This window comes from Prionailurus bengalensis, chromosome B3 (genome assembly GCF_016509475.1).
Source record: "Prionailurus bengalensis isolate Pbe53 chromosome B3, Fcat_Pben_1.1_paternal_pri, whole genome shotgun sequence".
Classification (NCBI taxonomy): domain Eukaryota; kingdom Metazoa; phylum Chordata; class Mammalia; order Carnivora; family Felidae; genus Prionailurus; species Prionailurus bengalensis.
In genome coordinates this window covers 111391222-111406401 of record NC_057355.1, presented here as the reverse complement: position 1 = coordinate 111406401, position 15180 = coordinate 111391222, and the positions used below count along the sequence as shown (strand labels likewise).

Genomic DNA, 15180 nt, shown 5'->3' with positions numbered 1-15180 from the left:
CAAAGTGGTGTGAGATAAACGGCCACAGAGCTGGCTGAAACCAGGGTGGGCCTGAGGAGTTTGACAGGTAACGTGGGAGGAAGAAGCTCCATGTCAAGACCCACCAACACGGCAAGAACTCGCAGATGGATGTGCGTGGGAGTCAGCTGGCCGTGGGAGACCAGTAACCAACGCACAGCAGGGCGTCCGCCTGCGAGGGTTAACACTCACTGGAGACACCGAAGACAGAAGACAGGGAAAATTTCCGATATTTAAAAACGAATCTGACACAGGGAACAATTGGGAGGGAATGACAGTGCGCTGGCTTTACTCTCTCTGCCTGGAAGGGTCTGGGTCCAAGCCTTCTCAGTAAAGCCCTCCTATGGGAGTCTTGGCAAAGCTAGCCCCTCTCCTGGAGGCACCGAGCATTCTGCAAAGATCACGTTGCATTTTAAATCCACTCATCCTTTGTTAAAAATAAAGGGTGACCTCTGCGTGAAGGCAAGGCAGCTGTGAGATCCCCCTCGTGCCCCCTCCCCACCCTCTCCTTAGGCAAAGCCATCTCAGGAAATGCACAGCCCGGTGGCTAAAATCAGCAGCTCCGCCATCAGGCTGTCATCTAACTGCATGCACCCCGGGCAGGGCACTTGCTCTGAACCTTAGCACTTCGAGCCTGAAACGGGACAAGAGGTTCTCACATAGGCTTCACGTGATGACCTAGATGTCTTCCTCTGCCCACCCTACACCAGACAGCACCTGCATCCTCCAGCAGCACTCACCCGGGATATAATTGATCCCACAGTCGATGACAATTGCCCCAGGCTTGATCCACTCCCCTTTTATCATTTCGGGCTGACCAGTTGCAACCACCAGGATGTCACCTTTATTTACCTAGGAAAAGAGGATTTTGATTTGAGAAATTAAACAGTGAGACATAAAACAAACAAACAAATAAAAATGTACATGTGGAACAGACATCCCTGAGCTTTGTATGAACTTGTTCAATGTCATCAGCTATTTTATGCAGACCACACACCACGTCTGACAGTTCCTATGCTGGGCTCATTCCTCCATGTGCCAAAATGCTCCCCGCTACTAAAATCTTCCCGAATGGGGAACGTGATGAAAACACGTAGGGCAGGGAGGAGCACTGGCTTGGAGCCACAGGCCCGGCTCTAAATTACGAGGCGTTGGGAGGCTGCCCCCTCTCCTACGCAGTACGGGGACCAGCACCTCCTGCAGAGCACTGCTTCGGGGGGATTAAAAGAGAAGGTGCGTTGTCAGCCGGGATAGGTACACGTGAGATTCTTAGGCTCCGGGAACTGATGCAGGGCCAAGAACAAGATGTGACAGGGGTCCAGGGGACCACCGTCCACACCCCCCTCAGGAGCACCTCCACCTCCGAGGCCCCCACTGTGTCACTGTCACACATCTGCGATCTGGCTGCCGTGATCCATCCCAGTTTCTATACTGTGAATCCCTACCTTCCCACGAGGCAGACTGGTAAAGAAAGAATACGATCAGAACAAAATCTGTACAACTTGGGCAAGTTTTTAAGTAGAATTTGTTTCTTCATCATGTAAAATGAGACAAGAATTAAGGGAGTTGCTGTAGGGGTTAAATGAGATATTGAATGAAGTACATGGCAGTTTCTGCACTGAAAACCAGGTGAGAACGCCCACCGCACACGTGTGCGTACAGGCACACACAGAACCCTTCCACTCCGCTGCGGTCCCCTTACCTCCTCGCCTAGGTTGGCGGTCTTGGAGTGGCAGGTGGTCACTGTGGCGTGGTTCCACAGAAGCAGGTCATGCATGGGCGCACCGACTATCTTACTGCGCCCGACCACCACGGCGTGCCTTCCAGCAATCTGCACCCCTGAAAGAACAGCCAGGGTGAGTCAGAGTGTGGGGAGAAGTCGCCCTCTTCACACACCGCCTAAATGGGAAAATTCAGAACAAGTGCACAAACACGGGTTCTGAGCATCAAACAGAAATCTTCCTAAAAACATCCCTTCTTTGGCAATAATAGTCTCAGCTCTAGGGTTTCAGCTGCAAATTGGGACTTATACTGTGCCTTTCTTGCTGTGGGTTTTGGGGAGCAGACTAAGCCAAGATCCATTCATTGAGTCATAGGAGAGTGGGAAGAAAACCTACACTCAAAGAAGAAAGAAACCCTGACATACAGCTAAACAGCCATATGGAAGACAGTAGATTTACTTACATGGGAAAAATAGTTATAACAAATAGGGTACATATGACGTGCTGGACAGAAGCAAAGGAAATTAGAGGAGTATCAGTAATTCTTTCCAACTCTGGTAAGTTTATTTATGTAGTTCCTCATCCAGATTTCTCTTTTGGCATAGGGCCTGAGCCACAGGATTATTTGCAGGGAAGTGATAAAGGGGAACTTTAAATGTAGCAGAAAGCTTTCTTTTTTGATGACTCAGCATCCATTCTTCTGGCACTATCCCAATGTCCTTTCCAGGACTGACATACTCTGCTCATTAAAGGAGATGATCTGGGTACTCCCCCACATTTCTTTTCTTTTTTATTTTTTAAATATTTTCTTTATTTATCTTGAGAGAAAAAGAGAGGGAGAGAGAGAGCGAGCACATGACCACGGGAGGGGCAGACAGAGAGGGAGAGAGAGAATTTCAAGCAGGTTCTATGAGTCAGCACAGAGCCCGATGTGCAGCTCAAAGTCACAAACCATGAGATCATGACCTGAGCTGAAACCAAGAGTTGGACGCTTAACCGACTGAGCCACCCAGGCGCCCCTCACTCACATTTCTGTCCCTGGCCAATGAGAGCTAATCGTATGACTGTCAGGCACAAGGCTGGAGATGCTCGGGGCAGCCAAGGAGAGCCCAAGAATGAGCCACCACAAGAAGAAAGCAGGGGTAAGACCTCAAAGACTCCACCTGAGCTCCTCTATGCAGCCTGGCTTGAGTGGACTCTTACTTATTTAAGGTGGATTTTAAACTGTGCTTCCTGTATAACATTAATTTTATTCAAAAAAGATAAGCTTCTATGTAATGCTAATATCATGAGCATCTAGAAGTAAAGCCCTCAAAGTCTGAGGTGTCTGAAAGGTACCTTATTATAGACTTTCGAGGATTCAGAGAAGGACTTGAAGCTGTGTTGGGGCAGAGAAGCTGCTGTGGCTCATGGGATTTGCTTCTGTAATGCATCGTTTGCTAAATATGCTTTAGAGTATATAAATTTAGTTGGAGGACTGAACAGTAATAGCTGTCCCGAGGCTTACAGCTTAACCTTTTCTTGCCAACCACAGAAAATTTTCATATACGTTGGCCAGCATTTTCCACTTGAAACTTCTGATCCACTTCCTTTAAATAGGACACATTTCCTGGTAAAAAATAACCTCTGCAAAAAGTGTTCATGATGAAATTAAAATACCAAGATGTTGACTAGGTGGTGGGGTAATATGGCCAACTGTTCAAGAGATCTGTTTCCAGCCATCTGTCGAGTCCTCAAACTCAACTCAGTGCCCATGTGGGGGGTTGGGACTTTTCACTTTGTCTGAATTCTTAGGACTCTATAAGTTACTTTTCCATAAAAAGCAAACTTCCTTGAAAACAAACAAACAAAAAATAATAAAAAAAACCACAAATAATTAGATAAATAAATTTCGTTGAACTCAAATAACCCTGAGCTCACATCTTGACCTGACTGCCTCTGGGACAAGTTATGTGTCTCTCGGAGCCTGTTTTCTCAAGCTGTCAAACGGTAACAGTACCTAATCCATAGAGCTATCGAAAAAGTTTGAGAATTTAGGAAAAGCCCCCAGCCGACAGGTCGTTGTGCCAATCAAGTCCATTCATTTAGGGCCCATAGTGTACCTCCCCCTTACCTCCATGGGTCAAGACCAGACCCAAGAAACGGTGCTTTGTTTTCACATTTGTTTTTACCTGTCTCTTTGATGAGCTCCAAGCATCCTTTAGGTGTACAAGGGATGAAACAGTCATGGAGGTCACCTCTAGCAAGTTTTCCAGCACTGATGCTAGTCAATCTAAAACAATTAAAGCAATGAAGGGAGAAATAAAGATAATTAGATGTCTTTACTCTCCAGAAGCACATATGGTTTGTTCTGGAAACAGAAATATAATTGGAATCATGCAACGTGACACAGAGAGCCGAGGCGCACTCACCCATCCACATCCTTTTCGGGTACAATGGCATTGACCACTGCTTCGGTGTTAATGGGGTTCTCTGAATCTAAAGGTAGCTGCACTATGAAACCATGTACAGTGAGGTCTTCATTCAACAATGTAACGTACCTCAACACCTAAAAGAAACAGCGCACACAATTTGTGTTATACACAGAAACCAAAAAGGTGGAGAAACACTTTTTGGTTGCCCTATTTTCCCCCAGGAGTTTAATCGTAGTCCTCTTAGAATGTACCTCCCCTTGAACCTGAGAGCAATTCTAACACCATATGTAATCTTCAGTGTCTGCTAAGAACACCATCAAGAAAAAGAGCTAAGAACTTTAATAGCAATAGCCATGTTACTCACCCAAACCAAGATCTGTGATGACACAAATGTTCTATAATGTGCCCTTACCACACAGTAATGTCTACTGAATGCTTGTCAACATGGCTAGCACAACCAAGGAACTGAATTTTACATTTTGTTTCATTCTAATTAAACGGCCACAGGGGGCTAGTAGCTACCCCACTGGACACAGAACGTAGAACATTTCCATGACCTCAAAAAGTTCTTTCTCCCTCCTGCCCCTTCACAGTTACCCCTGCACCCTCAGGCAGCTACACTTCTGAGTTTAATCACTAATGACCTATTTGGCCTATTCTTGAACATCACATAAATGGAATACATATTTTTTTTTTTTTAAACATTTTTTTTTTAACGTTTATTTATTTTTGAGACAGAGAGAGACAGAGCACGAACAGGGGAGGGTCAGAGAGAGGGAGACACAGAATCGGAAACAGGCTCTGAGCTGTCAGCACAGAGCCCGACGCGGGGCTCAAACTCACAGACCGTGAGATCATGACCTGAGCCGAAGTCGGCCGCTTAACCGACTGAGCTACCCAGGCGCCCCCATATTTGGTTTTTAAAAGGCAAACAGCTACAGGTCCGGGATTGGTTTGTAGTGAATACTGCAGGGGGTTTGAAGCAAAAGACACTGTGATCACGCACTGAGTATACACACAGCCATACCCCAGGATGGCACCATTTACTCTGGGTGTTTCAGAAATTTTCTGGAAGCAGAGTCTGCAAAGAAAGAATTACCTCAAGGTCTTTCATATGGTGAATGTACCAATCCCTAAAATTCCACCAAACCAAAGACCAGAGATGAAAGCACTTTAGCTGCCCCTCTTAACAGTCAATTCCTCACAGCTCACCTCAGATTCTGTGGCTGTTCTTGGTAACTTAATATGCGTGGCTTTGATCCCAATCTGCAAAAATGAACATTTAAAACAGGCAAGAGAATGTCAAACATGGGCCCATTTCTTTTAACCAATATGACTAACAAATCAGATGGCCTTAGTCACCCTTTCACCCTTGTATGCTTGCTTTTATTTATTTAAAGAGAGAAAGAAAATGTGCGTGCGTGCGCGCGCGCGCACACACACACACACACACACACACAGAAGCAGGGGAGGGGCAAAGAGAAAGGGAGAGAGAATCCCAAGCAGGCTCCGCTATGCTAGGGCAGAGCCCGACACGGGTTCGATCTTGAGAACCGTGAGATCATGACCTGAGCTGAAATCAAAAGTCAAACACTTAACTGCTTAACTGACTGAGCCACCCAGGCACCTCACACCCCCGTATGGTCTGAAGAATGAGTCTCTCACTTTGACCCATTCATCCTTTACTTGTTCATTGTCACCACTGTACTAAAGCAATTTCACGTCCACTGTTCCTGCTCTTTGGGAAGTCGGCACATCACTGATTAGAAAACATTCCAGGGTAAACCGGAGGCTGCAGCTTCAGCCCTGCATTTCTGACTCAAACCTGCTATGGGCAATGAAAGCTTTTACAGGGAGGGCACAAAGGGCACGGGGTCACCAACAAGACCTGGGGAGGGGGTGGGCTGGGGGTGACGGCGCTGCCCTTCCGGGCTTTACCTCTTCTGCAGCCTTCAGCTTCACATTTATATAAAGATTAGAATCATCTCTGTCGCCAACCTAGAATAATAAATACATGCAAATCAGACGATCAAGGAAAGGCAAAGTGTACAGAAAAGCTTCTAAAGTTTTAGTTTTGATAAAAGGAATGTTTAATCATGAGATTCTTGTTGCAGAGGACTTCACAGGAGAATAGGAGAATGTTGGGGCAGAACGGAGATATGAACACAGTGGTGTTACCAATCCCTCCCCAAACAAGGCCCACCTGATTCCCACTGAAAAAGCCACAAGGCAAAAAAAAAAAAAAAAAAAAAAAAGTAATAAAGGAGGGGACATCTGCATCTGCCATGGGAACTAAACAAAGGAGCCACAGGCTTGCCTGCCTGAAACATGTGGAATCTGCCTTGGAGCTGCCGTACAGAACCACAGAGCATGGAGAGCTGAACTGTCATCAGGCAAGAGAAACACCATAGCTGTGGGAGTCAGGAAAACCCAGAAGGTATATTCGGCACCCTCTCTCCCACCCCCCAGCCCCCGGGGGCAGTGGAAAATTCTCTTGCCCAGTTACACAGAGAAGAGAAACCCGCTGGGGTGGAGCTAATCCTAGCTTACTCGGAAGAGCTATGTGAGGCAGAGGGCAGTCCGCTGCCCTCAAGACAGAGAGCAAAGTGTGGTGCAGGAGCAAACCCTCTGACTACCATGCCGGTCTCACGGGGTTCCCTCAGCTTCTCTAATCAAGAACATACTTAAGAGTTTTTCACTGTTGGCCATATATCTGTAAATTTTTATTTTACAACTATTTTTCCACGTTCTCGTGATCAACAGTAAGTTCGGTTTCTCCCAAAACCGCAGAGGGGAAAAATGGTAGGTCCACTGATACCACAGATAACAGACGCAGGACTCCTTTTAAGAGGACAACCGCACAGAAAGAAGGGTGAGCGCTTCCAGTCCTTGTCATGTTGATGGGGTTCCTGGAAGCTCTCCTCAGGGTCATAGAACCTGGCCTTCCTCGTAGCTTCGGCTGTCCCTTCTATAGATACTTCTCAGTTCTGCCTGCACTCATCTGAATTTCAAGAGTCAGATGAATCCTTTGACGGGAATTTGATTTTTCTATGGGTTACCTGCTTCCTGTGGGGGCATCCCCAGAATTTCAGAGCCTCTGTTTCTTCTTCAGTCATTTTCTGTGTGTTCCTTGCCCCTATCATTCAAGCCCTCACTGATTCAGTTACCACATTAAACATACTCTGGGATTCTTAGATCTAAGTAGGAAAGGAGGTGGTTCCAAACACAACAGTATTGTTCCTCTCATTATCATTAATATTTAAACTACATTTATTTTTTATTTTAGAGAGAGAGAGTGTGCTGTGTGCACGAATATGACTAGGGGAGAGGGGCAGAGAGAGGGGGAGAGAATTCCAGGCAACCTCCATGCTCAGCACAGAGCCCAAAGTGGGGCTCAATCTCACAACCCTGGGACATGATCTGAGCTGAAGTCAAGAGTTGGACGCACAACCACAATTTGCCACCCAGGGGCCCCTACAATTAGTTATTTAAACTCAATTCTGAGATTAGATGGTTTTGTTATTCACTGCCAGACATTTTTAAACCACAACTTCTCTGTTCTATAGTTCATCTTCCTACATCCCCCAGGTAACAGAAATGCAACTTTAAGTCACTTTCCCAGAAAAGGTATGTGGGCATTTTTCTGAGTCTATGTGTATCTGAAAATATTTTTCTGCTGCATTTGCCCTCGAGAGGATTTACCTGGCTGAATCTGGAGTCACGAAGTTTTCCTTCATAAATGCTATCTTCAGCATCTAGTGGTAAGTCTCAAGTCTTTTGTTGTGGTTCTTTTACAGGTAACTGCTTTCTGTCTGCATATTTCTGAAAGAATTTTTCTAAAACTCCAAAACCAAGGGCACCTGGCTGGTTCAGATGGTGGAGTAAGCGACTGGCTCTTGGTCTCAGGGTTGTAAGTTTGAGCCCCAGACTGGGTGTAGAGATTACTTAAAACTGAAATCTTTTAGGGGCACCTGGCTGGGTGGTGAGGGTAAGCATCTGACTCTCGATTTTGGCTCAGGTCATGACCTCATGGTTCATGAGTCCTTGTCCAGTGTCAGGCTCTGTGCTGACGATGCAGAGCCTGCTTGAGATTCTCTCCCTTTCTCTCTCCGCCCCTCCCTTGCTCTCTCTGTCTCTCTCAAAAATACACATTTTTAAAAGATGAAATCTTTTTTTAAAAAAATTCCAAAACTGCCACCAGTTTTAAAAATAAAGTGCAATAGTTACGATTATAAGCATGTATCAAAGTTTTAAGGTAAGCCTCGTGCAAAGGAAAAGACCTCCTAAAGCCTCTCGGTATGGACACGTCATAGGGGAAAAGGTTACACAATCGCTGGTAGACTAGATGCGGAAAGAATGTTTAGCTGAAAAACAGTAGATTCTTGACTGACAGTCAAGTGAGTAGGTGGAAGACTGGTTTCCGAGAACAAATCTTAATCCCATCACAGTTTATCAAGAAAATCACTGAAGCACTTTATCAGTAATGCTAATTTCCTCCCTGAAAAAGGTGAATCGCATTATTCTAAAAAGGTCCTATCCCAGAATAAATTAGGGACTTTTTTTTTTTCTTAACACCAACAGTCTGCAAACTATTTCTGTACAGGGTCAGACAGTATATATTTTAGCTTTTGGGGGCCACATACTCTGTCATATATTCTTCTGCTTCATTCTTAACAGCTTCCAAATTGGGCAGCATTTGGATGGGGCCCCAGTTTACTGATCCCTGCTTTATGCCATAAAATATCTTGGGTGTTGGCCTATTTATCAATTTTTCTTTCTGCTTCAGGAACCTTCTGTAGATATTCAGACCACTTGAGTTTATTCGTTTTATTGTTTTGTCCATGTCTTTTGCGAGGGCTGAATGAGTTACTATATATAAAACACTCTGAATAATTCCTGATAGGAAGCAACTAATGAATTATATTATTAATAATGAATATTTTATGTGCTAAAGGGATAGAAATACAGCCTCAATTTGATCTCTTATAGTGAAAAGTCAAGTCTTAATTTCCTTTAAGTATTCAGTTGTTTGGGAAGTCACCAGTCCATTGTTCTTTAAAAAAAAAAAAAAAAAAAAATCCAACTTTTAGGTGTATATACCTGGACCAGATCACAAATATCCTTGACTGCAATGCTAAGGAATTAGGAAAACAAAAAGGAAAAGCAAATGGGGTGCAGAGATAGACAGACCTGGGTTCACATCCGAGACGCAGGCACTTCCTGACTGGTTTGGGGCAAGTACCCACGATCTTTTGAGCATCAGTTACTGTGACTATAAGGAAACGCGATTATAGGGCTAGTATGCAACTCAGAACAACTAGAAATATATACAAACCGTCTGGACTACAGCAGACACTCTGGATAAGCAGTACTCTCACTCCTGTAAAGGACAGGGTGGGTGTGGCTGGATGATTGTGGGTCCTGCAGCAGCAGCTAAAGACAGGCTAGCAGGGTCCAGATTAGAACCCTAAAACCTGTAAGCAGGTGACTGCAGTGGCCCCAGAGGGTGAAAGCAGTACAAACTGAAAGAGCTTATGAGAGGCACAATCAATAGCATGACATTCACTAAGGGGACTCAAGAGAGTGAGGGAGAGAAATCCTAAAGAGAAGAGTACAGGTTTCTGGTTGAGTGTGTGGGAAGATGGTGTCAGTCACCAGGAGGGAAAAAAAACAAGAGGTCCAAGGTAGCAGGGACGTGATTACAACATAATATGTAAACCTTGCATCAGGGAAAGATGTTGTAAACTTTGGTGCTGAAGTGCAAGATGAAAATACTCTAACACTGTTTCACTGGCAGCAACACAGAGGAGACAAGCTGCAGAAGTGTTTATGTAACAAAAAGTCTCGCAATCAATAAATTCGAAATACGAGTTCAGAAGTTGATCTTAAAAACAGGGGAAAAAAAATCACAATATTGCTAATATTGGGATTGTTTTTTTGAATCCTTTCTGAAATCTTCTGAAAAGGTTTATAGAAATAGAGTTCTTGCCTACCACATTTCCTCTTTCTACACTAAACAATTCACAAGAATAAGTCAAGAAATAACTGGTCTCCCAAGCGAACCAAGTGAATGCCCACAACATATACCTTTGATTCTCATTAATCTGCAAAGAAATGAAAAACCCACCACAGCCAAGAACATACCCAGGCCTGTGTGCTTTTCTTCTCGGCTAAGGCCTCCTGAATAATGAACAGCAACAGGGGGAAGTATTTAAGAACCATTCACTCTGGAATTCTTGATGAACATGGAACAGAAAACTTAGTAAGGGATTAAACGATAACACGTGGAGACACACCAGAAATGTGAAGTGAGGAAGCAGCCATCTCTGAAGGGAATTTCAAACGAAAGTTATTGGCTTCCTGTCATCCAAGTCAACCCTTCAAATGTGCGTCTGTCCATGTGTCCATCTGACAAAACATTCATTGAATGCCTCCTACCAATTTGTTGAAGGCGTCCTACTGGGTGAATCTGGAGCTCAGGAAGAAACCCTGGACAGAGGCCTCAATCAGGAAGGACTCTCCCGGGTAGCCATGGAACCAGGTGAGCTCACTGAGGGAAGGAATAGGTGGAAAAGGGGTTTTGTGGCTGTACCCTATGGCATCCAAATGGTTTAGGTATCAGGAAAATAAGGAACAGGAAGTCAAAGGAGATCAGAGAAGAAAGGGAAGTGAGAGTTTTCCAAGAAACCAACAAGAGTCCAGAATTCAGAAGAAGCCCAAGTTTAGAAGTTACTGACCTATGGGAACGCAAACTGGTCCAGCCACTCTAGAAAACAGTATGGAGGTTCCTCAAAAAACTAAAAACAGAACTACCCTACAACCCAGCAATTGCACTACTAGGCATTTATCCAAGGGATACATGTATACTGTTTTGAAGGGGTGCATGCAGCCCAATGTTTAGAGCAACACTATCGACAATAGCCAAAGTATGGAAAGAGCCCAAATAGCCATTGACAGATGAATGGATAAAGAAGATGTGGTGAATACATGTACAATGGAATACTACCCGGCAATCAAAAAGAATGAAATCTTGCCATATGCAACTACGTGGACGGAACTACAGGGTATTATGCTAAGCGAAATTAGTCAGAGAAAGACAAATATCATATGACTTCACTCATATGAGGACTTTAAGACACAGAACAGATGAACATAAGGGAAGGGAAGCAAAAAGAATATAAAAACAGGGAGGGGGACAAAACATAAGAGACTCTTAAATATAGAGAATACACAGGGTTACTGCAGGGGTTGGGGGAGGTGGGATGGGCTAAATGGGTAAGGGGCATTAAGGAATCTACTCCTGAAATCACTGTTGCACTATATGCTAACTAACTTGGATGTAAATCCAACAATAAACTTTTTAAAAAAGAAAAAAGGAAAAAAAAAAAAAAAAAAGAAGAAGTTACTGACCTAGAGCTGGTATCAAGAGCCAGGTTAAACTGCCAGATTTGGGGCAGCTTACCCACTTTTGAGGGAACCCCAAGACCCTTTCAAGGGCCAGACTACTTTATAATGATACCGTGATGTCATCTGCCTTTTTCACATCTGTATGGAGGCTGCAAAGCCAATGGTGGGTGAGACTTAGCACAAACCAAGGCAATGGCACCAAACTATACTAGTCACTGCCACACTCAGTAAAAACAGATGCCAATTTCACTTAAAGTGCTCTCGATTGCTTCTCGGCCTTTTGGCTAAGATCAAGTGTAGAACTGCTCTCGATGAAGCAGTAAAAATGATTAATTTTATTAAACCTCAACCCTTGCATACATGTCTTTTTATATCCTGTGTGGGGAACTGGGAAGGGCTCATCAAACACTCGTGCCCCACACAGAAGCGGTGGTCTCCAGGAAAAGCCCTGTGCTTTTTCTCCTGGCCAGCTGAACTGCCACAGTTGTTTTTTTTTGTTTTTTTTTTTTTTAATTTTTTTTCAACGTTTTTTTTATTTATTTTTGGGACAGAGAGAGACAGAGCATGAACGGGGGAGGGGCAGAGAGAGAGGGAGACACAGAATCGGAAACAGGCTCCAGGCTCCGAGCCATCAGCCCAGAGCCCGACGCGGGGCTCGAACTCACGGACCGTGAGATCGTGACCTGGCTGAAGTCGGACGCTTAACCGACTGCGCCACCCAGGCGCCCCTGAACTGCCACAGTTTTACATGGAACGCTATCTTTACTTGAAAAAACAGCTGACAAACAATGATTATTCACGCTTGAATATCTGGCAAATATCTCCTCAAAACTGGACAGAGCAAGCCTGCTACTTGAAGGAAAATAGCTTAATAGTATTTGTTGCCAAAGGTAAAATCTGAGCTTTCAAGTGAAAATCAGAAGTTTTTTTATCCACTCCTGTGAGCTCCTCAAGCTCCTCAATAATCAAAGACTCTTCTGATAAGTGTGTTGTGATACTAATGATTGTGCTTTCCTATACATTGCGTAATGAAATGTGTTAACATTCAGAAGATCTGCATAATTCAGTGAACCATTATTTTCTAAATGAGGAATGAAGGCAAAACAAACCAAGCATGGGTAAATATCCATTCAAACTACAACATAAAGCAGTGGGTTTGGATGTAACCAAGCACGAGAGAGTTCACTGCACAGTGTCAGATTCCACATTGCAACTAAACTATAAAAACGTACTGAGTCCTGTTGTAGTAACAAAAGTATCCACAATTACCTGGGAAGACTACAAAAACAAACAAACACGAAACAACAACAAAAAGACCCTCTTCCTTTTTACAACTATACATGTATACAAGTCCAGATTTTCTTTATATATTTCAATCAAGCCAACATGTAGCAAGAGGTTGAACACGGGAGCAGATGGGAATCCAGGTGTCTTTCATTAAGCCAGATAGTAGAGTGCAAAATAATGTCCCTCTTCTCACTAAATTTTGTTTTTTATTTTTAAAATTTTTAAAAATGTTTATTTATTTTTGAGAGAGAGAGAGAGAGAGAGAGCATAAGCTGGGGCAGGGCAGAGAGAGAGGAAGACACAGAATCCCAAGTAGGCTCCAGACTCTGAGCTGTCAGCACAGAGGCCAAAGCGGGTCTCAAACTCACAAGCCGTGAGATCATGACCTGAGCTAAGTTGGACGCTTAACCAACTGAGCCACCCAAGCTCCCCTCAATTTTGTTTCCTCAAAGTTATTTTTTTCATAAGAATGTTACTCATTCTAACATATAATAAACTTACTATTGATATTTTAAAACGTATAAATATTTAAAAACATTTTAACTTCTGATACAGTATACATCAATGGGTGAATCCATATAAACAAAAAGTCGTTAAGGTCTTAAAATTTTTTAAGTGTAAAGGAATCCCGAGACCAAAGGTCTAGGGACACTGGACTACGGAAGAGGTGCCCCCAGAGAATAGCAGACGCCAGGATACAGCAACATGTACCAGCTGAGCTGAAGAAGAGCGGCCTGCAGAGAGAGCTTGAAAAGGTATGAGGAGGTTTCACGAAACCGAGAAAGAGAGAAATAAAGAGAAAGAGAAAGAGAAAGAGAAAGAGAAAGAGAAAGAGAAAGAGAAAGAGAAAGAGAAAGAGAAAGGAAGGAAGATGTGTGAAGTGCTTGCTGTCTGAAGTGCTACTCATGAGTTGGGAAAAGAGGATATTCGTGCAAATACACTATCATAATACCTGTAGAATTGCCAGGCCTGGTGTAAAACCGGGAATTTGCTCCTTCATCTGAGTGACTCGGTTCTTCAGTCTCTCCCTTATTTGCCTAGAGAAAAAGGAAAGGTTGGAATTAACACTGAATGTCTCAAGCGCAAGTAAGTCATTTAATAAGAGGCCGTTTCTCTTTTAAATTAAAAATACCTCCCTTGAATAGACATTATCTGGTATAATTGAGGATATTAGGGATACGCATCCATTTTCCAGGACTCGAGTAGATGTGGATCTTAGATTCTAACTCCTAACTACACTGACTGGGCCATGTGGAATGAGGACATTTAGTTTAAAACAGATCAGTTGACGGCATTCAAAATCATAGAGTGAATAAATGAAAACTTGAACCAACACTTCTGGAAGGCTGTTAATCTTCATCTTTTTCAGCATTCCCCCTCTCCAGGTGCTAAATGAAAAACTTTTGCAGGAAAGAACTACAGCTCACACCTGCTCAACTTTCCCTGCTAAGATGATCACAGGGTACCCACATAAGGCTGAATGACAATCAATGAATCGCACTCCAAAGTCAATATGAATTTATAAATATATTCCAATTCACAAAAGAATTTTCCTTACAGAAGAATTTAACACAAGGTTAAAAGTATAACCTCTCATGAAACAAAGGACAAATCAATTTACCAACATACAACTTCTCGACAACACAAGACATCAAGTACATTAGATTACATCACTTGCCTTTCTTCATCTCAACCACATTTGACATACGAAATATATATGGACATTACAAACATCTCTTCCCTCTTTCTGACTTGATTAGTTCCTGCTCCAGTCCTCCACACTTATAAACAACGGACATAAATAGGCACGGGTGTTACAAGAAATAGATTATTTGGATTAGCCTCGTCAATGGTAAGAATGTTAAATGATACAAGAAGTCATACTTAAGACTTCAAAATTGTATTTCTGATGAAGTTTTGAGGTGATGGGGGGTTCATGGAGTCTGGAGCCAACAACCAAGAAAGAATTCTTTAAAAAAAATTTTTAACGTTTATTTATTATTGAGAGAGAGAGAGACAGAGACAGAGCATGAGCATAGGAGGGGCAGAGAGTGGGGGAGACACAGAATCCAAAGCAGGCTCCAGGCTCTGAGCTGTCAGCACAGAGCCCAACACAGGGCTCGAACTCACAAACCGCCAGATCATGACCTGAGGTGAAGTCGGACGCTTGACCCACTGAGCCACCCAGGGGCCCCAACCAAGAATGAAATCTTAAAGACATCTTTGGAGCAAAAAGGTGATTTTATTAAAGCAAGGGGACAGGACCCGTAGGCAGAAAGAGTTACACTGCAAGCGTAGGGGGTGACCATTTTATGCAATCGGGAGAGATAAAG

At 43.5% G+C, this 15180-nt stretch overlaps 1 protein-coding gene and 1 non-coding gene across 3 annotated transcripts in view; one reads left to right on the top strand and one right to left on the bottom strand.

The window, feature by feature from the left end:
- MTHFD1 (methylenetetrahydrofolate dehydrogenase, cyclohydrolase and formyltetrahydrofolate synthetase 1) overlaps positions 1 to 15180 on the bottom strand; it is a 62760-nt gene that overhangs the window by 33251 nt on the left and 14329 nt on the right. Inside the window, exons 2-8 of one of the 2 annotated variants that reach the window (XM_043556336.1) lie at positions 13800 to 13884; positions 6092 to 6151; positions 5366 to 5419; positions 4151 to 4287; positions 3911 to 4011; positions 1721 to 1857; positions 759 to 870 (exon numbers count right to left, since the gene is read on the bottom strand). In XM_043556336.1, coding sequence (XP_043412271.1) covers positions 759 to 870; positions 1721 to 1857; positions 3911 to 4011; positions 4151 to 4287; positions 5366 to 5419; positions 6092 to 6151; positions 13800 to 13884 — 686 coding nt within the window. Of the gene's footprint in view, positions 1 to 758; positions 871 to 1720; positions 1858 to 3910; positions 4012 to 4150; positions 4288 to 5365; positions 5420 to 6091; positions 6152 to 6474; positions 6559 to 13799; positions 13885 to 15180 lie in introns of those variants that run through there. The other variant, XM_043556337.1, reaches the window with a different exon arrangement.
- On the top strand, positions 11825 to 12023 carry LOC122469915. The gene has a single exon (XR_006293784.1). It is a non-coding gene; the product is annotated as a U2 spliceosomal RNA (small nuclear RNA).